The following is a 27,440-nucleotide window of genomic DNA, read 5'->3' on the forward strand; positions in this document are numbered from 1 at the left end:
AACATGGATACCACATGTTGTTTTCTAGAGCAGAATATTGCTTTGCCACAGTTGATAGATGGTAAGACATAATAAATTAGTAAGTTGCATTCTCTGGCAGAAATCAGTTCGGTATCATTTTGTTTCCCACAGAACAGTGGTATGTGCCTTTGCAGCTGCAGCAACAGAGGAGTTACTGACAGGGTTTTATACCATGTAGCAATCCTCTACCCACAAGCTTAGAAATGCTAGACCATTTCTACTCCTTGCAGTACTGTTTTATTCCCACTGAGTGGCATCTGGTTCATTGCTTAAAGTGAAAACTATTCAGACTATCTTGTGTGTGATAATAGAAGGAGAGGGAGAGAAATTAAAATGACAATAACCACAATAAACCTATAGCGACATAAAAGAAAATACTAATTTAGTCTAGGAGTTTGTTATGCCTGATGGCAATGTCTGCACTGAGCTACCACTGTGCCTACAACTCATGTAGATACACCTAAGTTCTCCAAAATGCCAGCAATGATACCACTAGCGGTGCTGTCAGGCAGCAGATTGGCAATAGCTACCTGAATCTTTAGTCAGGTCCTCAAATACATACTACATCCTCTTTCAGGGGATCTTTACCTGAAGCACTGCTTTCCAAAGCAGAGCTAGCTAGTGTGAAGGTGTATCTCCACAAGCCACCCTTGCAGCAGTTAGGCGGGAAATGTGTGTTAACTGACACAGCTAAACTAGAGAGAAGTTCTGGTAGGTTTTCTACGTCCAGCACCAGTGGAAAATAAGAATAGCAGTTTCTTTAAGTTTGCTGATAACCAAGGAGGGATTCCTGAGATTTCTGTGCATTCAGGGTAGCATCTTAACAGAGCATAGGACAGAGGAACCCACCAAAGAGAAATGCAATCGAGGAACTTAGTCTGTGTAATAAAAGTAGAGTAACAAATAAGAAAACTTTAAATTGGTCATTGATTTTCCAGTTATGGAAATATCTATGCCCTAGATATTTCAGTAACAATTCAAAGATAACAGAGGATAAGCACCTTGAACCAAATCTGCTGATGCTGAGAGAACTGTGGCAGTGTGAGAGGATGGTATTAGTGTGTAAGCTAGGTACACTTGTGTGTGTGTGTGTTACGCAATTTTTTGTGTTTTGCTGATTTCAAGCAGGAAGAACAGATACCCCTTCATTTCTTGTGAGTGGGCTAATAAAAATAGCTGAGCACGCTATGCATATAGGAAATCTAAAAATGGACTGTGTAGTGTTCTGCTGTGTTGCATGAATGTAAAGCACAACATGGAAACAGCACAAGCCTGAACTGACTCTCTTGCCCAAGGAATGTTAGCATGACCTTAAAAAAAACCACTCTAGACACCTGCTGATTAGCTACCCAACTTCCACGTGTACCAGAATACTTTTCAGCAGGATTAGTTGTCCTTTCCAAGAGGACACTGATAAATGAATACAAATACTTTATATGTTTGCTTCAAAAAACATTCTATATGTTCCAGAGGGACCTTGACAGGCTGGAGAGGTGGGCCCATGCGAACCGCATGAAGTTCAACAAGGCCAAGTGCAAGGTCCTGCACATGGGTTGGCTCAATCCCGAGCAGGACTATAGGCTGGGCGAGGAATGGATTGAAAGCAGCCCTGAGGAGAAGGACGTGGGGATTTTGATTGATGAGAAGCTCAACATGAGCCGGCAGTGTGTGCTTGCAGCCCAGAAAGCCAACCATGTCCCGGGCTGCATCAAAAGAAGTGTGACCAGCAGGTCGAGGGAGGTGATCCTGCCCCTCTACTCCGCTCTTGTGAGACCCCACCTGGAGTACTGCGTCCAGCTCTGGGGGCCCCAGTACAGGAGAGACATGGAGCTGTTGGAGCGAGTCCAGAGGAGGGCCACGAAGCTGATCAGAGGGATGGAGCACCTCTCCTATGAGGACAGGCTGAGAGAGTTGGGGTTGTTCAGCCTGGAGAAAAGGCAGCTCTGGGGAGATCTAATTGCGGCCTACCAGTACCTGAAGGGGGCCTACACGAAAGCTGGTGAGGGACTGTTTATCAGGGAGTGTAGTGATAGGACAAGGGGTAATGGGTTTAAGCTGAAGGAGGGTTGATTTAGATGAGATGTTAGAAAGAAATTCTTTACTGTTAGAGTGGTGAGGCCCTGGAACAGGTTGCCCAGAGAGTTGTGGATGCCCGCTCCCTGGAAGTGTTTAAGGCCAGGTTGGATGAGGCTTTGGGCAATGTGGTCTAGTGGAGGGTGTCCCTGCCCACAGCAGAGGGGTTGGAACTAGATGATCTGTGAGGTCCCTTCCAACCCAAACCATTCTATGATTCTATGAAGTCACCACATTTTTGCTTCTGAAACAGCTGTGAAAGTCTGGGATGTTACATATCCGTCAGCTATTTCTGATGGCTGCCTTGCTGCATGTCATAACTAATCTTGGATAGAGACTTGTTCTTGGTCCATTCCAGGCAAACCTGAAACCACCACTTGCCACTCAACAGTAACAGAGGGAGAAGTAGTGAAGAGAGGTGGTTTCAAAGTGAATGTATGTCTACATCTGTGATCTCTACAGAGCATGATACCAGTAACCTGTTATTCCCTAGATCTTACAGAAGCTGTTGATAATGTGAACTAGAGCTGTCATACCTGATTCATTTGTTGTGTCCATTTCATATGGCAATTATGCTAATTTAGTGTTTGAAGAGATCAGATTAGATTCTCAGAAATATTTAACAATCCATTTAATTATTTTTTTCTCTTATAACCTTTAAAGCAGCAGCGCTTTATTGATTCCTGGGTGAAACCTGGGACCAGGCACTGGAGCAGCTTGTAGCCAATGCTGCTGGCTCTATCCAGGAGCTCTCTAGCATATACCCTTAGGTTATGTCCATGCAATTAGGCAAAGCATGTAATTCAGGCTCTTGAGTTACTCCGTGTGTTTTGTACCTTTATTCCAGCACTAAACTCGGTCACAACTTTGTGCAGAGCTGAATTCAGGTGCTAGAGGTATCCCATAAAAAAAGGTATGGTCTTGCCTACGGAGATATAGCTCTTCTAGAAATGGTCACTAGCCTCCTGAGTGCTCAGTTCTTTTCCTCTCTGCTTAGGTTTCAGATTTGTGCTAAGCCTCTTCTTAGCACATCTTGTTCCTTAAAAATATGCTTATTGAACTTCTAGAGCAGGCTTGAACTCATACTGGCCTTCTTTATCTCCCTACTGCATCATTAGATGTATCACTAGATGCTTAGTGCACAGGACTGAAACAGGTTCCAGCACTTTGTTGATTCAATCAAGGTTCAAAGATGTCTCTCCTTCAGCAGGCATGACAGCTGAGGCAATGGCATGCAGGAGTGCCACAGTGTTACTCTCCTATAATGTTCCCTGGTTGAACTTTTAACCTTTATATTGCCTTGTGGTTCACTTTTTGACAAGCTCTGAGCAGCTTCTTTCTCCTCTCATTACATCCATGATTCCTGAGTGTGTGTGCTCAGTAACCTTCAGTATCTTTCATCTCTGCACAACTGTCATTGTAGTTAATTGACCAGTCCTACTCTATCCTCCAGAACATGAGAGTCTCTTCTGGATCTGAAAGTTGTGGTCCTATTTCAACCAACTTTGCAGGATTTTTTTCTGGAAAAAAATCCATGTCATTAATAATCACTGCTAGCTAGTTTCAAAGTTATTGCCAATGATGGTTGGCAATACATTCCTTTTATATTCCTGTTACCATAACTCTTATTGCATTAGTATTATATGTCACAATATTATTTGGGAGTTTCAAATGAGGCTAAAGCCCATTGCGTTAAACTCGCCATATATATTCAGCTAGAGAAATATCCTTGCTTAGTATAACCACTATCTCTATTAAAAAAAATGTTAGGAAAAGCAGTGATCTGGGCAAGGTCATCCCTCAGGTCAGGAGAAAGCCAAGGTGACAAAGCAAGACCTTCTCCTCTAGATTATGCTACCTACTCTGTTTATCTCCTTTGTCAAGTCCTCACCAGTCTGATCACAAACCTGCTGTAGAAAGGAAGAAAAGGATACAGTAAACCCTCATACAATATTAATCAACCATGCCTCAAACTACTCCTGTGCACTAAGTCCTGCTGCATGTACTGTCTTTGTTTCTGTTAGATGCATCAGTAGTGAAAAAGCCCAGGTCTTTAAAGTTCATTAGCTATCAGTGGATTTTATGCATTTCAACACCTTCAAGAATCTGTCCTTCAGGAAGCATAGGATCTGGGATTATTGATTGTCTCAGATTTTAAGCTGTGTATTTAATCAGATATATTTATGTATAATATAACACAGCTCATAAAAATACCATTTGGTTTGGCTCACATCTGCTAAGCTTCCCTGCTTCCCAGGGAAAAGAAGAAAAGCAAAGGACATTTCCATGCATATTATGTACACAGAGGCTCAAATCAGCATGTGGTAATTTCAAAAAGCATAGTCTTTATATTTGAATTTAACCTGTTAATCTTATGTTTTTGATGTTTTTTCTGCTCCTTTCCCTTGTTGCTCCACTCAGTGTTATTTAGAGCTAGTTTCGTTAAATACTGATATATACATTTTAATACACTACACATTCACCAAGTGAGATCTCAGATACAGAAGAACAATGCTGGCAAGATACTACATATTTTCTACCCTATCAAATAAACTACATGTAATTCCCTCTCTGAAACACAATGCAAATGCAGCTGAACCTGAGACTGGACCTGAGACAACAGCTTTAAGACAGTCAGTTTTCCTCCTCCATTTGCTTTCATAAAATGGTGTCCTGAAATATTCTGCTTAGGGCTGCAGGACTGAACAGTCTGCTCTGCATGAGAAAGGGGAGCTGTCCTTTTTAATGTGGAGTGCAAACCAAATGTCTTCCTTCCTTCTCCCCTTTTCACTCTCAATAGCACATGATTTATCTTCGCCACAGGCAGGAATTGTCTCTCAGAAACCAACCTTATGAATTTCCACCTGAAAGGAGCACAGAACAAAAAAAACAGACATTAAGAAACAGTTAATATTCTCCCTGATGTCTTTGGCTGGTAAACAATGTTCACCAGAGTTTTAGGGATAGCAAGTTCTGGCCCATCTCTTGTGGGAAGTGCTGTAGTGCCCCTTTCCCTCTCTTGTCATCTCTGCAGGCATGTACATATAGATATTGCTTTCACTATGTGTGGAAACAAGGTGCCTCCTTCCAATGATTTCCAGTTTGAAAGACACAATATACTTCTGGTTTGTGACAAATATACTCAGCAGAGGCAGAGGTAGAGTTGCGCTCGCTCACACCATCCTGGGAACCAGCTCAGGCCAACTCTCAGTCATGATCCTGCCCTGATACCAGTATCCTTGAGAAAAAATCGGGGTCCCGCAAGCAGGTGGAGGGAGGTGATCCTTCCCTTTGTTTCAGCACTGGTGAGGCCACATCTGGAGTGCTGTGTCCAGTTCTGGGCTTCCCAGTACAAGAGAGACATGACTTACTCGAGCAAGTCCAGTGGAGGGCCACAGGGATGATTGAGGGCTTGGTACATCTTTCATAGGAGGAGAGACTGTTCAGCCTGGAGAAGAGATGATTGGAGGAAAGCTTCTCAATGTGTACTAATACGTGTTGAGAGGAAATGACATAGAGAGCCAGACTCTTCTCAGTGGTGCCTGCTGACAGGACAAGAGGCAATGGGCACAAATTAAAAAACATGAAAATCCATCTGAACACAATAAAAAACTTTTTAATAAGAGGGTGGGCAAACATGGGAATAGGTTTCCCAGAGAGGCTGTAGACTCTTCATCTGTTGAGATATTCAAAATCTGACTGGGTAAAATCCTGGGCAGCCACCTCTAGGTGGCATGGCTTGAGCAGGGTAGATGGATCAGATGATCCCAGGAGGTCTCTGCCAACGTGAACAATTCTGTGATTGCCGAAACTCTACCATACCACTGCTTTAATCTTGTAAACAATTTTTTCCATACCCTTTATGTTTCCTCTCAGGACTGTTTCTTGACCAATTCCAGCTGTAGCAAAGTTGGTAACACCAGGTTGGGGACACTGTCACCTACTGCAGAGAGAGGGCACATATTTAGAATTGAGTGTGTGTCTGCAAAGCCACTGTCCATTTATTCAATAAATTTCAAGTACAGTGTCAATCTAATTGGACAGATGAGCTTGTATATGCTCAGAAGCTGTCTAGTGCCATAGCTACCACCCAATGAACAATTTGTGGACCATACTTCAACTACTAGATTCTGGGAAGGATTAGTTAAGGAGAAAGAAAAGCAACGTTCAACAGGAAACAGACTTCTCATTGTGCCCCCTCATTGTATATTCTCTGTGCTCCCTTTTCTGCTCAGTATGACAGGCCAGTTTGGGACACTCTAAATTGTCAAGAGCAGCCAGGGGTTACCCAGAGTGTGCTTTGTTTGACAATACAGACAGCTTTTTTTGTTAACTAACTTGAACCCATTGTCTGTGGTCCCCCCTCCCATACCCTCTCTCCTGTACTCACCACCCTCATCCCCAGTCCAGCTCTCCCTCCGCAGATCCCGTTACAGTCTTTGGGTTCATGAAGTACAAATTAGCATAATCAGATTAGCTGCATGGGGTTGTTCAGCATGGAACTGAAAGGAAAGAAAAAGAAAAAGCGGTTCACAAAGAGAAGCCCTGAGGAGGGCAGAAGGGAGAGGTATTGCTGTTGTGCTGTGGTGCTGAAAACTTGCACCTGCATAGCAAGCAGATCCTCTTCTCACTAAGGACTCTTAGATGGTATTAGAGCATAGGAATTAATTGGGAGGAGGGTAAGGAGGCAGAGGAAGGATGACAGGACGGCTGGGATGGAGAGGAGAGATTCTATTAATTGAATTGTCTGGACTGGGAATGTATGGTTTGCTGACAGTGGAAAACATTGATTCCCATTCATCATAAAAAGGAGAGCAGTTTCATAATCTGGCCTATCAAGATAGCAGTTTTAGAGTCTCTGCTGGGGACTCATAACAAACACGGTAGGAAAAAAGCAAACTGGCTGGGGGCGGGGGCAGTGTTCCTGGACATTTTCTGTAGTGGGTTTGCATTGGCTTACTGCCTGCCATAATTTTCTCCTTTCTGCCCTTGCAGGGGAGAAGAACCCCCCCAGAGGACTCAAGATTCAAATCCATAGCCACAGGTTTTAAAAGCAGTTAAAAAACAGTGCCTTGTTCACCCTTAGGTGAGCTGTTTAATAGTACTAATTAATACTGTTGGTATATCATGGGTTTTGTGGAATTTGGTCTCGTCCTGGTTTAAGAGAAGACAACTTTTGGGTGACGCCATACTGAAATGTGCTCTGAGGCTACAGCAGTGGAGGAAGACCAATTGGCAGCACAGGGGTAAGCCCATCTGAGCTGCTGCATTGTTGCAGGACATCACTGCCCAGTTAGAAAACATGGCTTTGAAGGTACTCATGTAGATGCTCACATACCCAAAAGCTGCACCACTGAAGAACATCAAAACAATGAACTGGTAGACAAGGCTGCCAAAATTGAAGTAGCTCAGGTGGACCTGGACTGGGAGCATAAGGGTGAGCTATTTGTAGCTCGATGAGCCTATGAAACATCGGGACATCTAGGGAGAAATGCAATACACAGATGTGCTCACGATTGAGGGGTGGACCCAGCCGTAGAGGCCTCCACACAGGTCACTCATGAATGTGAAATATATGCTGCAATCAACCAAGTGACATGAGTAAAATCTCCCTGGAACAGAGGGCAGTAGCTCGGTTTTTGATATGGTGAGGCCTGACAAATTGACTGTATTGGACCACTGCCACAAACACGCCAAGGCAAGCGCTACATTCTTACCATGGTGGAAGCAACAACTGGTTGGCTAGAGACATTTCCTGTAAACCGTGCCCAAAACACCATTCTAGGCCTTGAAAGGCAAAGCTTGTGGTAATGTGGTACCCCAGAAAGGATTGAATCAGACAACGGGACTCATTTCCAGAATAACCTCATAAACTTGTGGGCAAAGAAACACGGCATTGAGTGGGTGTATCACATCTCCTCTCACCCCACAAGCCTCTGGAAAGGTTGAGAGATACGATGGACTGTTAAAGACTATGTTGAGGGCATTGGGCAATGGGGCATGGAAGCACGGGGATACAAATTTAGCAGAAGCCACTTGGCTGATTAATACCAGAGGATCTGCTAACCGTCCTGGTCCTGACCAGACAAAACCCCTACATACTGTGGGAGGACATAAGGTCCCTGTAGTGCACACATGGAAATGGCTGGGGAAGGCCATGTGGATTGGTCCTCGCATGGGAAAAGGCAAACCCATTCCTGGGATTGTCTTTGCTGAAGGACCTGGGTGTACTTGGTGGGTAATGCGGAAGGATGGAGAGACCCAGTGTGTGCCTCAAGGAGGTTTAACATTGGGGGGAAAATAATCTGTGATGTGAGTTGTATGTTGTAGGAAGTAAAGTAGCAGGAATGACCTGAACCAATGAAGAGTGAGTTTCGCAAGGAGCCAAACAAGTGCAACAATGACCAAAAGCAAGCTGGTGTTGGTGCCCAGCAACTGAACATACTGTTTCTCCTGTCCTAAACACCCATCCTGATGGATTAAGCCCAAGTCATAACCTGTTCGTGAACATCTGGAGGAGTGAAGGAAGCCCATGGAACAGGAGACTAACATCTATCTGTTAAAGGACTGGGAATAGGAGTTAATGAGAATTAAATACAATGGAATGGTTATAAGATAGATATATATGTGTATTAAAGTATGTGGGACTTGAGCATGACTCAAATGGTATGGAATAGGGGGTGGAAATTTTATTGGGTCTGGCTGAGATGGAGTTAATTTTCCCTGTAGCAGCCCTCACAGTGCTGTGCTATGTATTGATAGTGAGCAAGTTGCTGATAACACACCAGTGTTTTGGCTACTGCTGAGCAGTGCTGGCACACATTGAGGCTGTCTCTCCAACATTTCTCCCCCTCTTACCAGTAGGCTGGGGGTGGGCAAGATCCTGGGAGGGGACACAGCCAGGACAGCTGACCCAAACTGACCAAAGGGATGTTCCATACCATATGACGTCTGCTCAGCAATAACAAGCTGAGAGGTAGGGGGAGGAACTGGGGTCATCTGTTTTTTACAACATTTTCCTTCTGGAGCAACAGCTACGTGTACTGAAGACCTGCTTCCTGGGAAATGGCCGGACACTGCTGATGGGAAGTAGAGCATAACCTTTTGGTTTTGCTTTGCTTCTGCGCACAGCCTTTTGCTTTTGCTGTATTAAACTGCCTTTATCTTGACCCAAGAGTTTGGGGTTGGTTTTTTTCCATATTATTTTTCTCCACTCCCTGTCCTGCTGAGGAGGAGAGTGATAGAGCAGCTTGGTGGACACCTGACATCCAGCCAAGGTTAAACAGCCACAGGGGTTTATATGCTTATGTATTCAGGAACATGAGAAGAAATTACTTGAAGGCTTTTAAAAAATTTTCAGATACCTTCCAAGGCTGCTCCCACAATGCCACCTCTTCCAGCTGAACTGCTTGACCAGTCACTCTCATTTTTCTGAGGTATCTTAAAAGTATGCATTGCCAGAGATTACAAGAAAATTACCCCCAAAAGCAGTCATGACAACCCTAAAACATTTTAAGTTTAGCCCTCAAGATCAAGGGTTTACTGACAGCCTTAACCCTAGACTTTTTCAGTACTTCACAGAGTCAGGATAAAAACAAACACATACATCAAGATAAGTCAAGCTTTGAGGCAGTATTAATGACAAGCCCCTGGCTGACTCAAACCTGCAGTTTTCAAGAAGAAGTGTTATCTTTGGTTCCATTTACCTTAAGAGCACATGGCAGAGAACCACTGGAAATATTTAACTGATGAAGTTGTGATAAAAAATGAAGAAACTTTTTTACTATTATTTTAAAAGAATTTTAATTTCTTTGATTTCAGATATAAGCAATAAACTTATAGATATGTTGTTAAGGGAAATATAAAATGTATTTAGATAATAAAAAATGTGTAATCAATGTTTGTCCGTATTGGTTCAGCAGCCTATACTGTTGGGAAATGTTTGAAATTAATAGGAGCCACTATACGAGGGCTTTCAGAATTACATAACTGGAAGTTTGACTTACTTGTTAGATGTAACAGAAACAAGGTGGTGGTGTTCTGTTTTCTGTAGATGATATATAGATCTGTAGATGATACATAGGGAAGTAATCCCCCTACAACAAGAGTAGTGTCCAGCTAGGTATGCCAGACATGGAAGAACCATCCTACATGCTTTCTCCCACTTTCATTGACATTTTGTCTTGTTTTCATTCTTGTCATTTTTCTTTTTCCTTAGTCTGAAAGAAGAATAATTTTGATTTTAAAGGCAAAATTTGTGGTTTTGCCTTTGCATGTGACTTTAAGTGAACTTCAACACGGACATCAAGGAAATGATAAGGGGAAGACAGATAGATAGATAGATAGACAGACAGATAGGCAGACATACATATATATATATATATATATGTTTTCTAATCTGCTCAGAAATTCAGTTCAGGTAATTGACAGGTAAAATTATGCTGCTGAAGTTACCTGCCGTGAATTTCTCCCCTTGCTTCCAAATCTGAGAGCTGGGGAATACTCATTTGCATCCCACATGTCTATACAGAAATGTAGCCTTTGAGACTGGGCTGTCCTATGCAGCCCAGTGGCTGAACATGTTCACCAGACAGCAGCTGGCCGTTCTTCTCTGCCTGAAAATTTAGGGAAAATGCTTGCAGCATAGCTCAGGAGAAAGAGCCAGAGCAGGCAGCTCCCTTCAGCACTGACTTATTTTACTTCCTATTCAAATGGTGGGAATATTTCCCATGCAAGTGGGCTGTGCCAGTGCCGAGTGCTTTTGGCAAGTCCAACCTGCCAGGCTTACTCACTCTGTTGGGGACTCTTAACTGGCGACTGACTTTTTTGCCACTCAGCCTGATAGAGATGACTGCAGAGCCTCTTAACAGAGCCAGATACTTCCTTCTGGAAAATCCTTTTAACCTACAGGCAGTAAAACACTTCAGGTCGCAGTAAAACACTTCATGTCACAGTCAGCTTGCCTGAGCTGCTGTGTTAGCTAGGTCTAATAGCCTCCACTCAAGGTGCTTTTAGGCATTGTAGTTTCCTCTTGAGAGTCTTCAGGTCTTTCCAGTAAGTGTAAAGTCTTTTAAAGCTTGAATTTAATACTGTGTAGTCTTGAGTTAGTGGAATCTATAGGTTATGTTCTGGTTTGTTATATATCTACATATCAGAAAACAGTAATTCTGTTGTGATTTGAGGGAGATTTATTAATACTGGCTGCTTTTAACCTTTCTCAGCTCCAGGACTGAGCAGTCTGCCAGGGTTTGCCAAATACAGTCACCAAGAGAAAATCAATGCTAAATGTTGTCCACACCCAGGGTTGGAGCCAGAACACCTCCCTGGGGACTTGCAGACTGTGGGCTGTAATCCTTTAGCTTTCCATTAGGGTTTTAGGCTACCTAAGACTCTGTCTTTCAAGGTGCAGAGTAAGGGATTTCAAAGAAAGTGAGTGATCTTCCCCAGGTCTGAGGTATTCAATATTGTTCACAGTGCCCCTGGCCAGCTGTAATGACTGCATGGGAAACCTCATATTAATAAATAATATTAATAAAAAAAATAATTAAAAAATTAATAAATTCAACCAGATACATGTATTGAACAGATAGAGGAGAATCTCTACCTTCTGTAACTCAAATACTTCTTTGACCTTCTTCCTCTATCCACCTTCTCCCTCTGATTCTCTCAGCACCTGCTGTATTAAAAATACAATTACACCCCTGAAAAGTGATGGCTTTAGACTCTGTCACTTTGTCAATGACCTTTAGCTTTAAGACTGGCTCCCAAGTGACCCCTGGCCCACAGGTCAGTAGTTAAGTCGCCCATTCTCTCCACCTCCTTTCATCACCCAGTCTTCAAAGAACAAAAGATCTGCCTTGCTCACACTACTTTAGCCATGGTCACTGCATATCATTCCCCAGCAGCAAAGAAATTTGTGGGAGCCAGTTAGATACTGAAGGATGAATTACTAAATCGTTCATGAATTGTATGCCTCTGAAACACATCAGTCCTGCAGCTTCTGCGTTTTGCTTAGTCTAAGATGCTAGAATGGATCTCAGTGTCCTAAAACAACTCAGTTTTGCCATTTAATTTGGCTGACTCAGGAATTCTGTGAGTTTCCCTCTGCTATGCTCATTATACTCCCCTCCTCTCTGATTTAGACTCAGTACAACTAACAAGGCTGCTGAGTAAATACCTCACCACAAAGTCTTCCTTGGCATGGGCAACACTCCAGAAAAAAAAAAAAGGCACCATGCAGATCTAGATTTTCACTATGCAATATCCAGTGCTAGGCACAGTGTGTGCACATCAGCCAGGACTTGAATCCACTGAATCTCAGGCCAAAACCCTGATGGCAGACCTGCCTTCCCTCTAACCACAGTCTGGCCATCACTAGGATTCGTGCACAAGACTACAACATCCTTGCAAAACACAATTGCAACATATTTCTTTCCTTACCAACCCAAATATCCAACTTCAATTACACTCCATAGCCACAAAGGAGATACTAAGAAAGTGGACATGATGAACAGCTGTCTGCACAGCAGGCTTGTTCCTGGTGATGTGTGGGCTACTGTTAAGGACAGTGTACATTGCACCACTCCTGGCATCAGTTCTCTTAGGTTCTGTGATAGCTGAAGAGTGGAACTTCTCTGCTAGCATCCAGCCTTTGACGGATTCTTCTGTTGATCCTGGTGGAAATTCCAAGTGAAGGAACATCTCACTGGGATTTCTGCTTCAAAAAGGCATGGGAAGGCACCTCACGCCCTCTGTACAGGTTAGGAGTACTGTGGGTTGGAGGGAACCCTGACTCTTAATTTTGCATCATGCTTTTTTGTATCAGGAGATACCAAAGATGCTTCTAGAAGATACCACGTTAGCTGGTCTTCCTTGCAAAATTGACAGCCATATCCTCGCGCTGCTAGTTACAACTAGGAGACTCAGTAGGGACCTTAAGACTAGGACGTTTTTGTCATTAGTACTAAGGTTTTGCCACTGCTGCAACCATATGTGAGACATTTTCAGCCAGCTTCAAATGACTTGGTACATCTCCATGCCACAGGTCCCATTATCTCACAGCACAGCACCATGTTAACAAGCCTATACTGTGCCCACTTCCAGCAGAGGCATTGCCACATGATCCTGAGCATACTAACAAATTTGGCATTACTTGCTGCAGGCAGAGGGTCTTCTCTAAGGTGGCATTGCCTTGCTTAGTATAAATACATATTTTGAACCTCACATTTGCCAATTTAATGACTTTTACGTATAATCTCTTGAAACAATACCTTTCTCAGGCACATATTGTGCAGAAATCCCTCTCTTGGTGTATCATAGAGCAGTATGAGGGCTGTGAGACATCCAGTTACGCATGAAACTGAAATTGGCTCTGAGTCCCAGTGATTTTCCATCTTTTCCTCACACCTTCTGCATCCACCATCCTAATGCTTCCTCTCCCTCTCCCAGCGTCATATTCAATTGGGGATTAAGTGTTTCCCACCATGTGTTAGCCAGATAGATCAGCTTTACATCCTAAGCACCCCTCACCTTTGGATGAGATTTTATATCTGAACCTCAACTCCAATCCAAATCTGCAGGTTGTGCCTATCTGAACATCTCCAGATACTGATAGACTCAAATCAGAGTCCAAATTGATTCTAGGGTGACTTCTGTTTTTTAAAATGGAGTTGATTAAAATCTTTTGAATTGTGAATATTTGGAAGACAAACACAACAGTGTGGCACAATGAAATTTTATTTGTCTTTTTTAAGAGCTGGTCAAAATCTTAACATGTAGACTGAAAAACAGTTCAACCAAAAAGTGTAAGAAATTGTAATAAACAAAGAATTCCTGTCATTCTTCATCATGTGATAATGTTGTTGCTAACATCAAGAATCTTGTGTAAGTGCTGAACAGTAGAACAATCCTCTACTGGAAATTACATTGGAATGTTTTTGGTATCCTCTACCAAGTCATATGCAAATGTAGAATGAAATTTTAGAGGCTAAAGACATTTAAAAAGACAAAGATTATTTTCTTAAATAATTTATCTGGAATATATTAGATGTTAAATAACATCATCTAGCACAAAATGTGATCAGTTGTACCATATTTGTTCATGATCATACAGGTTAGAAATCCACAAAACACTAAGAAAAAAACTGACAAAAAAAAAAAATCTTTGGTACATAGATCTAGTCAAATACATGCTGAACATGAGAGTAGGAAGCTTCTAAATGGAAAGGAAAACAAAGAAAGCACTGATATAAACCAAAAAAATAACAAGAAGGGAAGCTTTTTAGGATAGAAAATATAATAAGCATGTTACGTTACAAAGTTGCCAGGTTTTCTTTCCCTTTCCTGCACAGTAACTCTGCTCACAAGATATTTTGGCTTGCCTTGGTGACATGTGTTTCCTCGGATACCAAGTTGCTGATAGCACCACCACACCTCGCCCATAAGTGCTCTGATTTACTTGGGCTAATTTATCCTGCTGTAACTCCCAGCAAGTCAACAGAAAGCTAGGAGAAGGACTTGGCTCATTACCTTTGAGGCGCTGCGCAGAAGAGGCTGTGACTCCATTCACTGACATCAAAGCAGGCAGATGAGGGGAGAAAGCAATACTAATTTCACAGACCGTGCAAAAGACTCTTAGTGCATTTCCACTCAGCTGCTCTCCAGTGCAGTCCTCAGCCCTGATGGCTCAGAAATGCAGAAATAACAAACCTGAAGATTAGCAATGTTCAGAAACAAAGTGAAATCACCATGAACCCTTTCAGCTTTTTTGTTTGGGTTTGATTTTTTTTTCTGTTTTGGTCAAAATCTGTCCACTGGCACACCTATATCCTACAGCACCAGCCTTGGATGAGGTGAGCTGTGTTCCTGTCAGACCTTGGTCTTTGTCAATGCACAGGACAGCCTAGTACACGCTTAGCAAAGAACCAGCCCTGGTTTCTTTGGTGCACCTGTGGTTGGTGAGGCTTTAAAAGGCAGCTCCGCTCTGGGTGCTAAATACCCTCATGCAGAAGGACTGTACATTTTATGTTCGCAAACCCTATCTCTGCTTCCTGAAAGCAGGTCATTATCTCATGAATAAACAGAAACATCCTAAGGACTTGCCGTGGCACATGGAAGCTCCATTTCCTCACCAGTGGTGAATAGTTTTCTTTTCTAAGCATTGAAGTATGCCTTGGTCCACATCGAAATCAAAAGAACCTGTGTCATTGGGAGCAGAATCTGACCAGGAAGCACTTCTACTTAAACCTAGTGTTATTCTTCTGTTGCTCTAGACAGCTTTATAACTTGCATGAGCAGTCCAGACCTTTGCTGGCACAGGTTGTTAACTCAGTCAGGAAATTAAATTGATTTGTGGGCAACAACCCACGATGGTCACTGTCATTAAACTCCTTTTTATCCTGCTTATCATCTGAACACCTACAGCATGTTGGCTGGCATTCCCTACAGGGAACTGACCCGCTGAATCAAGTGGGAGACATTTACACCAATTTCTTTGTCCTTCCTCCATCAACCTATTGGGGATGATGTCCAGATGGAGGACCCTCACCTACAACAGGCGAAAGTGGGGAGTTTAAAGGCAGTCAGCTGGGTACGCAGGCAGCATGCTCCTAGTCTTGCCCATGGTCTTGGTACCCCACCAGAGGCAGACATCAACCCAACTTCACACAGCCCAGTGTCACAGCACCAGGGGCTTACAGACAGCAAGGATGTGTGCAGCCCGGTTCCATCTCCTGCGGCAGCAAAAGCAGGACTGATTCAGGAACTTGAAGCCCAAGACCCATGGCACACAGCCCTGTGCCAAAGGGGCACCACAGTGCACCAGTGGTGCGTGCCTGGGACCTTCTGCCAGGCCCAGCTGCTCCAGCTGCTTCTGTACCCTGGCACAGGAAGGAGCATGGCTCACTGACTTTTCCATGAAGGTTTTCACAGTGCATCACTGAGGCCTTTCTCCTGGGACCTCCCTCCCAAAACAGGACATCCCCCATTGCTACAGCTGTTGAAGAACAAAGACACTTAGCCACCAACCTATTTGATGGGTTTTTAAGGCAGCTGGAGCAGAGCTGACCAGTTTCCTTCACATGCACACTGTCACTGCTGTGGAGGAGGTTTACTCTGATTCTTGAACCCACTGAAACTCATCTATAACTATGTCTTCTTTTTTTTTAAATTGGCATTTTTGCTTTAACCTAATGTTTAATTTTGTTTAATAGCATTTTGCTCTGACACTAGGGATCCCTCCAGTCTGACACAGAAAGATGTAGCCAGGTTCAAGGGCTAGGACTCATATTTTCAAAAAAAATAATCAAGCTGGAAATAAGATCCGCAGGCTCAAGAGTGAGTGCAGTTAGCCCCTGGAAACACTGTTGAAGAACTGTGGCAAATATCTTATCTCTAAAAATCTTTCACTACCAAGGCCAGATGTCCATCTTGGACAAATTTTGTGGTGCAGTCATCATTCTTGAGCTCAGTAGTGCTTCCTCAAAATAGCATGGAAGAATGATCTGTTTCCCTTCCAGAAACACTAGATGAATTTCAATGGCCTGATTTATGGAGGAGATCAGAGCAGAAGACCCTTCTGGCTTGACAGAACTTGTAGTCCCTCCCACGTTCCCAGGGGCTACAAGTTCTCTGTCTGGTCTTCCAGGCTGTTGGCTGACCAAGGGTTTCCTTTCCTATTAAATAAAAATGTATACCAAATAAAATGGTAATAAATATCAATAAATAATCACTGTATATAAAGGAGCAACCCACAGATTCTGCAAAAAGAGAGGGACTATCAGACTAACACCAGGACTGCATGTCTTATTGTCTGCTAAGGAGATGACGTTTCTGACCAACATTCTACTATATTGCTGCTCATGCCAGGAGAGGAGACACCACAGTTTTCAATCAGAGTCAGCTCCTCCATGCTTTGCAAATGTGGGGCTTGCTGGAAGAAGCCCAGGATGCTGCCCCGTGCTGCCACTGCCGTTTGCTGCAGGCCTGGCTCTCCCAGGACCTTGACAAGAAAGTTGATGTATCTCATAGCTAACCGGAGTGTCTCATTCTTGCTCAGTTTTTTGTCTGGCGGGTGGGTGGGAATGAGTTTTCTCAGCTTGGCAAAGGCGCTGTTGACATTTTGCTGCCTCCATCGCTCCCTGGTGTTGGTGAAGATCTTCCTTGTCATTCTCCAGGTGCTGCAAAGCAAAGGACATGGTTGTTGAATGCTAGATAACCCTGGCTTTCATTCAGGCTGCTTCTTTTGGAGGCACCATAACCTCTGGGCCAGCTGCAAGCACACAGTGGTGGTGCTAGGCGTTTCTAATTTTTGCCCTCTGTGGCTGACACCCTTGCCCTGCATGTCCTGCACAGGTTCACCCTAATACTTAAAGTCATGTCCCCATTCACAACCATGATCATAAGCATTGCAGCTGCAATCAGATGCCAGAGTCCAGTAAGGACTCCACAAAGGATTACATGGAGTTTAATTTCCTCATACAGCCCTTTAGTGCTGCTATGAGCCCAGCCTCTCCAGGGTCCTGAGAGGTCCCCTGTAGCAGAATTCCCAATAGTTAATGCATTAGTCATTCCACTAGGCTACATGAGGGACACCAGGGCACTTTTTGTGGTGGAAGGCATGCAGACAGGCAGGCCCAGGGCAGAACACATCCATGCTTTCACGGTCCTTGCTCACACCTTCTTGGGGGCTGTTTCCAGCTGGTGCAAGCTTGGTCACTCATGTCTGGGGCTAAGCCAGGTGGACCTTCACCATGGGCCTTCAGTGAGCAGACAGCCAACACTATGGACACACATGATTATGGTTATTTCAGGAGACTTCTCCAGGGAAGCAACAGTCTGGTTTCCTGCCCCACACACACTGCTCACCACTGGTGTCAGAGACTTTTCAGTTCAATCCATTCAGGCTTCTGCTTTAGTCTCTGAGAGCCGCCAAGACTAAGCCACAAGTGTCATAAGTGCAGGCTGCAGAGGGAAAGTGTGATTCCTACAAAACGTGCAGGCATCCCAGCCAAAATGCCCATGTAGGTGTTCCTTGTCCACCCTGCCTCACAGAGCTGAGCAGCAAAGGGAACCCAGTGCCCAGAGCAGACCTGGCAACAGAAGAGAGCTGTGCAAGGGGCACAGGGTAATTTTAAATGCTGTTTACCAGAAAAATCCATCAAAAGCTCTTGGGGTTGCCCCAACCCTGATCCAACCACCATTGGAAAGAGTCTTCCCTTCTGTTCCACAGCCCTGCAGGAGACACTCACTCCTCCATTTCTGAAGCTGCTTTTTATTCCAATGGCACGCAGACAGTTGGAGCAGGAAAAAACTATCTGCAGCCAAGAGACTAAAGGACAAATGTTTCCACTTACCCTCTCATGCATGTAGAGCCTTCAGCTTTTTATATTCATTGGCAAACCCATGCTTACAGCAGTCCCACAGGGGACTGGGGAGCAGGGGGGATAGCACCCTTCAACCTCGGAAAGGGGAAAATTTGGGGTGACAGCCCAGCTGTGATCCCATGTCCATGTGAAGAAGCCTCATACTGTGCAAGACACTCGGGGTTCACCAAAGTATGTGGTAATAGTCCGGGTGAATAAAGAAATCCCTCTGTGACTCAGAGGTTAATTGGGGTGCCCTGGCAGGGAGACAGGATATGCATGGCAGATGGGGAAGTTCCTTCCCAGCTCCTTCAAGTCCCAGGCCAGCACTGATTACAAATCACCAGGGAAACACAGTAACAGGGTCGTAAATTATGTCACAGCCATGTTCAGAAGCCTCAGCCAGAGATGCAGCTAATACAGATGCACCCATGTATACTGTATATAGCTACACCCATGCCACCCATAACTCCCAGGGTCCTCTCGGCCATAGCCTTTACAGAGCTAATACATTTCTATTTTGGTAGAAGTCTGAAATTACTGTCAGGCCCAGTTGTCTACTCTGTCTTTAGGGGATGAGAAAGCTGCCTTATCAAAATGTCCTTGCTTCATGAAACTCTCATTTAAAAACCAAACTCTTGTATTTCAAGCGGCTGACAGTTTTTCATATTTTTTGTAGACTTACATTGAGAACCATTGCTTGATCTCAATGGGGATTGTATCTCTCTTTTTTTATTATTCTCCTACTCCATGTATTACTTTTTGTTTGTGCTATGGGAACAAATATACTTGGTACTTTGCCCCTACCTGAAATAGCTAGCATGTACCTTTTGGCAAGAATTCCACAATTCTGCCGCATCAGTGATACAGATTTTAAACATTGTCTTCCAGTGCTCCTTTCTACTGTGGTGCATTCACTCCCCAAGGCAAAACTTTCACCTTTACAGTTTTTATTCTTCCAAAGCAGCTGCTTGGATCCATGTGAAATTCAGAGTATCACCTGCTTGTCTCTCTCTCTCTCTCCTGTTTTTGGTGGTTTGGGGTTTTTGGGTTGGTTTGTTGTTTTGTTTTTTTCTTGGGGGGGTGGTGTTGGTTTTTTTAAGAAAAATTTATGCATGTACAAAGACATTTGTTTTTTATAACATAGGGATAGTTATTTGGGCTTCCTTGTTTTTTCTAATCGGTCAGGTAGATTGCATTTTGCCAGGTCTTTCAGTCTCTGCGCCGTAGTTCTAGTACGTGAGTCTGGGTTTGCTGCATGCCTGTTTACATTTCAGCTACAAATACCAACAGAGGGTCAGCTCTTTCTCTTTTTCCCTGCGCAGCACTCCAGGAAAGCAGGTTAACATCCAGCCCTGGCACTGTGAACATGTCATATTGTCCCGTTAGTGGTATTATTGGTGGAAAAATAAACCCAGCCTAGTCCTTCACACCATGCTTTCTTTGTCTGCCTTCTCTTGCCTTTGGAAAGGACAATACTACATTTGTGGTCACAAGCCTTGTCAGCAAACAGATGCCTTTGTGAGACCAGCTCCTGCTTTACACTTCAGAAACATGTGTTTGTATTTCTGATATTTATTCAAGATCAGCAAACACCAGCTCCTCCCCTCCACCAGTGCCTCCTCTTGCACTGATAGCTCTATGGGGAGCTTCATTTCAGGTGTAATCCACCTCTGTACATCTCTCCATCTTAAATTCCTCTATCCTTTCTGTTGTTGTGCTCAGAGTTTTAGCTAGAAACATAAGAGAAACCTGAGCCTGGTCCAATCCTGCAGTAATGGTAATGTTTCAGCACAGCTTCTTTTCTTGTATCATCACCTTCACATCCCTCTAGTTCTCTGTAACCACAGCACCTTCCAGTTAAAATGCAGTGAGTTTATTGACAAGGGATCTGATTTCCATTCCTTTTGTCTCATTCCCTTCCTCCTCTTCCCTCACCTCCAACCCTCCCCACCAAGCTTGGCTTTCAACATGATATTACTCGCAGCTTCAGGTCTTAGCTAATGTTGCACATCTAATCAATGTGTTCTTTAGCTTTCTCTAGTGCACTGTATAAAATATGTATTGTCTAGTGGCTCCATGGGCCTTATATCCCACTGGTCCATTTTAAATTTGTGCAGAAATCACCTGTTTGTACATATCATAGATTGACAAGTTGCATTAAACTACAAGCCTGGATTTTGTGCTTTCTGGTCACCTCCCCTAACCACAGGTTAACAGCGCCACATTCAGCTGACAATAAAGAAACCCAGGAAGACATCAGTTTCAATTCAAGAGGATTAATACTGCTCTCAGGAATGTAAATGTGCAAAGTTACACCATCTCACTGGAGGAATTACTCTGAAGGGCAAAATGTTGCCACTGAGGACAGGATTTAACTTGGATCAAGAAGACACATCCAGAAGTAGTGGGTAAGTACAGTTTCATGAACTAAAAGCTGTATCTGCAGTGCGTAAAGAGAATTGTGCAAATAAATAACCCTGGGCCTGCAGTGAATCTGCTCCAACAGCTAGAAAGTGTAAAACCAAAACACCACCACCCACCAAACAGGTAACTCAAGCTTCTTCCACCCCCCTGCCTACCCCTTTGAAAAATATAAAAAGGGCAGGGGCATGTTTAATACTGACTGTGGTTAATGTAGCCACAAGTGTCACCAGACAAAGGCTAAACAATAGAAAAGATGAAGATCTTTCCCTCGGTAGCAGCAGTTCTTACAGCCTCTCTTTGCAAAAGCCATTCAGGCAATTCAGGCAGCAGCAGCAGCAGTAGAGCAGCTTAGGCACCAACCACCATCTCTGCTAGGACATTCCCCAGCAAACGGCCCCTGAGCCAGCGGTTAATGTCTGAGGGCTAGCAGGGGACTTGCTGGGAGCCCAGCATTCAGTCATAATTAACAGGCTGCTATTAAATAAAGATCTTGGATGAGAAAGTTCCTCCCTCAAGTTATACCTTTGACCTCAGTGAAGTTAAATCCATGTTGAAACTGGCCACTGGAGACTCACTCCTGCAAATCTTAATCAGACAGCTGATGTCTGCTGCTAGCAAGAATTGGAGTGCTTCTAATAAACCTGCAGTGCCACACTGTTACTGCACCAGGGAAACCCAGTATCTGCTAAAATTGGTTATTTTACACAATACATTGGATTTTGTGAAGTCCCCTCAGCCCTTAAGTAAATGGCAACAGAAGGGCAGATGGTGCCTGTTTCCTATATCAGGCAGGTGCTTGCGAGCCTGATCTACCACAGGGAGCAAAGATTCTCCAGCTATCACTCCTCGCTGCTGTGCTTTGTTCACTTTGCATCAGTGAGATCTGGAGAAGAGGAGAAAGAGGAAGCTCATTGTTTCCCTCTTCTGTTTCATATGAGCCTTGGAGTGTGAGACTCAGCTCTGTGCAAAGGGACAGATTGAACATGGGTGTCACAAGACACTACACTGCCTATCCATAATGTGTGAGGGTTTTTTTGTCACCCCACCCACGAGGAATAAGCTTGAATTTATCCCAGCTTCCCTGCTTGCAAGAGGAGCAGCTCACCTCTGAGTACAGGATCTTCCCTCCCAGCTGTCCTCAGCCCCTTGTCTCCATCACCACCTCCCTGTATCTCGGCACTATACCCCTCCCCAAGTGCATCCCACCTGAAATCCCACAGCTATGCTGGTGGACAAGGACACAAAGAGAGACCACAGTGCAGTGAGTGGAACACTGGGCTGGCAATCAGGGAATTGAACTTCTGTCCTCATTTCTGCTGTTCCTTTGCCTCAGGCAAATTCCTTTTTTTTTTTTTTTTTTTTTTTTTTTTTGATGCACCTCCTTGTCCCTCCTGTATGTAATTAGTTTGTCCCAACTGCAAGGTTTGTGGAAAGGAAAGTGTGCGTGCATGCGTGTGTGTGTGTTAGATCAGCTGCCAGCACATGGTGGGCCACCGTTGCTCGGTGTTGGTAGGTGCTGTGTTTGTGTAATGAAAGAGAAGAGCCTTTCCCAGCTTTCACAGGGTGATTCCTAACACCTGCAGTGAACTTAAATTTATTTCAAATAAGATGTGGGAAGAGCAGCTACTTCAGGAGTAAACAAGGGCTCCTTTCACTGCCTCCTGCCTCAATCATACCACAGTACAAAGTACAGCAGAGCAGCAAAAGTGCTATAAAAAATAGTCAGCACTGACATAGTGATTTACCTTTTTCAGAGTCTGTAAATCTGGGACAAAACATACATAGTGAAAATTCTGCTTCTGGGAGCCCTCCTGTCTAAGGGTAGCATTTACAGAAACTCTCACAGCTACAGCGTGCTCTCATTGAACCTTTAGAAAAAGGAAATCTCTGGAGCCTTCAAAAGCAACTGTGTAAAGATCTCAAGCTTAAGTCAGCCTTCATGTTTGGTGATACTAGTCTATATGCTATCATGGTTTCAAAAGGCAAGTTTTGCACTTGACCCAGTGTTGCCCCTGGGTTGCTTAGCTTTGTAATCTGGTTGCCCTGCCAGAGAATGCAGATCCAGAGTGAGGGAGAGAGCTTGCTGCTTTCTGAGAAATTGGCCTAGCCTGCAGACTTCATACCCTGGGCACCATAGCATCACATCCCCTAAGGCTGCCTCAGGAAAAGTAGGTCTGTAAAGCAATGCGCTGCCACCCAGCAGGCATTTGGGAGAGCACAAAATGTGTGGTTAAGGAATTACCAATAGTGATGAAGAGGTTTTACTCAAGGAAACTCCCTCTGCATGTAGGAGTGGTTTTGGCACTGTGGGTTTGTGGGTTGTTTTTTTTTGTGGCTCCCCTGTTGTCAACGCTTTTTATGTTCCTTTGCAGTAAAGTCGAAGTATACCACAGATTTGTACAAAACAAAGAGCCCACTCATGGGCTGCAACAGCATTTGCTAAATGGAGGTCTAGCGTATTGGCATGTACATGACAGCTTGCAAAGCTGAGAAAGGAACACTCCGCTAGAAGATTTAGCCTTTATTCACTAAACTTGCACTTGTGTTATTTTCTGTTCAAGAAGGTCTGAGATTCTTTTTCAGAATAGTGCTTCTCTGTCCTCCTAATCCCATCTGCAGTAAGGCCCTCTTGTGTCAAAACTACAGTTCCGGTGTGTCTCCTTTAAAAACAGTCTCTGCCAAATTAGCTTCCGAAGTATTACATACAGACACTGTTCCTGTGCTTCAGGGTTAACACAGAGAAGAAAATCAGCTTGGTGGTCTTCCAGGAGTTCTTCAGGGACTCATTTTTTTCCAGACTCAGTGTGCAAAACCTTGTTCCACAGAGATACTTACTCCCACCTCGTAATGGGACATATTCCTGCATGCCTGTCTCTGCATCTGCCACTACGAGGCAGTAAGGTAGCTGTTAATAGCAAAAACATGACCATTTGCTTTAACTTCCTAGCCGTGCCTGCCTATGTAGGAATGTCCACATCCTCCTTACTGAAGGTCTCTTGTGTAAAGAAGGAGGGGGGATTAGAAGCTGCATGTGTCACAACTTGGCAAAGCCCAGTCTGCAGCAGCTCATGCTGTTACAGGAGTTGTTAGGAGCAGGGAAGGGAAAATTCAGTGCTGTAATGGACATTTGCATCAGGGGCTAGGTAGATCTTGTATTATTTCTGGATATGACCCCCAGACAATATTTGCTTTTGCATTTTATCCAGGTCAGCTCTGAGCTTGATAACACATCTCTCTGGACTTCAGCAAAAGCAAGACTGAAAGTTTGACAGCTTCCTGATAGCGGTATGCAGTGCCCTGTCTTCCTACCAAATACAAGTTAAAACCAGTCTACTGACCACCATGGCATCACCCCAGGAATTAACTGGGTCTGCTGTGCCTAAGACAAAAGGTCACCGTAAGCCCTGAGAAACATAACCACCACAGCAAATCATGACTTCCAAAAGGGTAACACAAGCCACTGCATGACAAGGACTACAATCCTGTTTTCCCCTAAATGTCATGCTGCTAACCTCTGTGGGGCTATGTCTGGTAGAAAGATCAGCGTGAAGATCATCCCTTCCTCGACAACACTCTCATGGGCACCCGCATGTAGTCCCCAAGCCTCCCACCTTGCATGCTGATTCTGTGAGACTTAATTTCCTGGATCAGCTGCTCATATCACAACTACTTCAATGATTTATGTAAACAGGCAGTAAACCAAACTGCATTTATTTTAATTTATTTTAGCTTTTTTTTTTTTTTTTTTTTTTTTTTTTGGTGAAACGCTATAGAAACTCATGGGAAAAGGTTCTAAAACTCAGATATCATCCTATACCTTTATATGGAAATGAGGAAGGATAGAGAGAGCTACTTCAGAAAAATGCTTGGTTTATTGTTTATTAACTTTCTCAGGCAAATACAGCTTTATGCAGCAGGCAAGCCCTGGAAATACAAACATGTTCTAGATTAGCAGTTTCAAAAGGTTTTTTTACAAATCTAAGAGTTATTAATATTTACCAGCAGAACTGGAATGAATAGAATTACTAAGCTTTTCCTCCTAAGTGAACTATAGAACTGAGCAAAATTCAAATGCTTATGTATTTTATATATGTATCAGCTGTAAGACAGATGACCAATAAAGCAGTGAGGATATTTTTAAATAGGTGAGGATTGAAATTTAAAACTGTTTCTTTACATCTTTACCTGTTGACGCAGTCATTGAATTTCTGCAGTCTAGTGCATAAGCATACAGTAAAGTCTAACGAATGTGTGATTACCTGTGCTTTCACAAATAATTTGTTTTAAATATCAAACACCATTGGAGAATTCTGTTCAGTTTTAGTTCTAAACTCAGAGAGTTTATGATGCTCTGTGTAATCATTTTGCACAGTGTAATAATTCTGATATACAGCACTTTGCAGTGGTATAATTGAGTTTGCCTAGTGTGTAATTGTACAGTTGTGAAGTAAGAAAACCTAGAAATAGTAGGAACAGTGATTTTAAAATCACCTCAGTTTGCTCCGCATCTAAACATCAACATTTCTTTCAGTAATATAATCAATTAATCAGACCTCATGGCATGAGGTCTGATTCACTGAGTCCGTGTGGATACTAAGAATTTGAAAAGTCCAGGCACAGAAATAGGACAACATAGTTCCTTCACCTGATTAAACACAGCCACCTGTAAGCAGCTGTTTCTGTAACTATTCTGTTTGTCAGATCAGGTGCCTTACTCTTAATTTTTTGATGACAAGATCCAGAGATGCCATGATAAGAAATAAAAATCCAGCAGATGGTAAAAGGCTATTGCAGAAATTCCTTCCTTTAAGGACATTCCCTGCTCTGAGAGGAAACTTTGTCATTCCTAAGAAAGTTGCAAGATAAGCCCAAAAGAGGGGAGGAAATACTGTAAAGAGAAGAGGTCATTGTCACTTACTTTTCTGGTCACAGGTGCCTGTGGCTCTTGAAACCTGGTCAGCGGGTGAATGGACAGCAAAATCTGATGCTTCCTATTTTCTTTCCCAACTGCTCTCACAATGCCTGGCTGCAGAGCTCGCTCTCGCTGGAGTCAGCCTAGCACTGGTCCTGGCTGCCTCATTTATAGAGTAGCAGGTCCTTTGTCTGGCGCGTGTCACCACTAGTCCTAGCAATCCAGGGAGCTTGTTTTGCATCTCCCAGGAGATTCTGTCTGTCCTGCCTTTTCTCTTCTCACCACACGCCCTCTGCCCTTCTCTGGGGCTGGTATGGGGCGGTAGCTGAGACCATGCTTACTAGCCTTAGACCAGCTCTGGCTAGGTAGGTGCACTTTGCAGGAAAGGATGGAAGCTGCTTGGGGCAAGAATCTAATTTTTCTATATTACTTTTCTTCTTTTGGGGGGAGATTTTTTTTTTTTTTAATCTATTTATTCAGCTCTGAGCTTGTAAATGTTTCCAGAGACACAGATGCAGTGCTCATTCAAAAGCCAACTTTAACACAACTGAGTACTGAGGAACAGGCTGGTATTTATTGTATTCCTAAGCTGGAGATTCCCTTTCTGCTCTGACAGTAAGTGCGGTGAGGTTGTGGGGGTGACCACATGCAGGCATATCGATCCTGCGCTATCTTTTTTGGGGAAAGCTCCTTTTCATTTAGAGTCACGGCTAGCACCTTCTGCAGCCTGGAGGACGGCTACAGCTGCTGCAGTTTCAGCACTGCCCCAAGGTCTGTGCTGGCCCTCTGCCTGAGTCCGTGTGACAACAGGAGGCTGCAGGTGTGAATTCACACATCTACCAGCTTGTCCTTCACTTCAGGGCCCATTAAGTGCACCAAGGGCAGGTTTAATTCATGATTTTACTGCAAAGATGAGCCAGCTCCATACCTCTTTGGCTAGGACCTCGGGTCAGTGAAACAGAGACTTCTTTCTCCATTGCTGAGGTAGGTCCAAAACTTACTCTCAGGTCTGGGAAAACAAGCAAGCAAGCTCACATCTGACTGCAAAAAACCCCCAAAATTGCAGACTAACACCATCTCTGTCACTGGAGCACATGCTTCTGCATCTGCGACACACTAGTCCATGCAGACTCCTCCTCTCCCCGAGCAACACCTCTCTTCATAGGAAAATGGTCACAAAGTTACCCCAGGCACAAGTCAACGAGGACAGAGCCTTGTTACAAACATACAAAGGCTTTATGACCCATGTGACCTCGCCAGCACCTCCATCCGCTTCTCCATTAGATGCGGGGAGTTTGCTTTGGGTGGAGATGAGAGTAAACAGGCAGAACAAGAGCAAGGTATCTAGTTACATGCTGGGAGCAATGGCATACTAAAGGAGAACAAGGGATGGGGAAGGAGGAGCTGCAGCTAATCACCCCACTACAGCCATGGGGCAGGAATACACTTGTATCCAGGGTCAGGCAGCTTTAAGCATACTGTTTGGCTTTCCTCTGCCAAGCCTCAAGAAAGCTCAGCTCTTACCCAGACCACTTCACCGAAAACAACAAGCTGGCTAGGTAGGGCTCACCTACCAGGTTTTTAAAAGTACTGTGAATGTTTCAGTTAACAGGATTGCCTCCATAAATATTAACAACCCAGAGGTG

The 27,440-nt window shown here is 43.8% G+C and overlaps 1 protein-coding gene across 1 annotated transcript; it reads right to left on the reverse strand.

The window, feature by feature from the left end:
• Positions 1 to 16,823: 16,823 nt before the first annotated feature.
• TAL2 (TAL bHLH transcription factor 2) lies at positions 16,824 to 25,921 on the reverse strand. Its single transcript, XM_010305153.2, has 2 exons — positions 25,801 to 25,921; positions 16,824 to 17,270 (listed from the first exon to the last, which is right to left on the reverse strand). Exon 2 carries the CDS (start codon positions 17,258 to 17,260, stop codon positions 16,907 to 16,909), a length of 354 nt encoding a protein of 117 aa, XP_010303455.1. The 5' UTR covers positions 17,261 to 17,270; positions 25,801 to 25,921; the 3' UTR covers positions 16,824 to 16,906.
• Between the last annotated feature and the right edge of the window lie 1,519 nt (positions 25,922 to 27,440).

This window comes from Balearica regulorum, chromosome Z (genome assembly GCF_011004875.1).
Source record: "Balearica regulorum gibbericeps isolate bBalReg1 chromosome Z, bBalReg1.pri, whole genome shotgun sequence".
Taxonomy (NCBI): domain Eukaryota; kingdom Metazoa; phylum Chordata; class Aves; order Gruiformes; family Gruidae; genus Balearica; species Balearica regulorum.

What these genes read in the sequence shown, in the direction of transcription:
- TAL2 (XM_010305153.2), bottom strand. Translation starts at nt 17,260, where the DNA reads ATGACAAGGAAGATCTTCACCAACACCAGGGAGCGATGGAGGCAGCAA.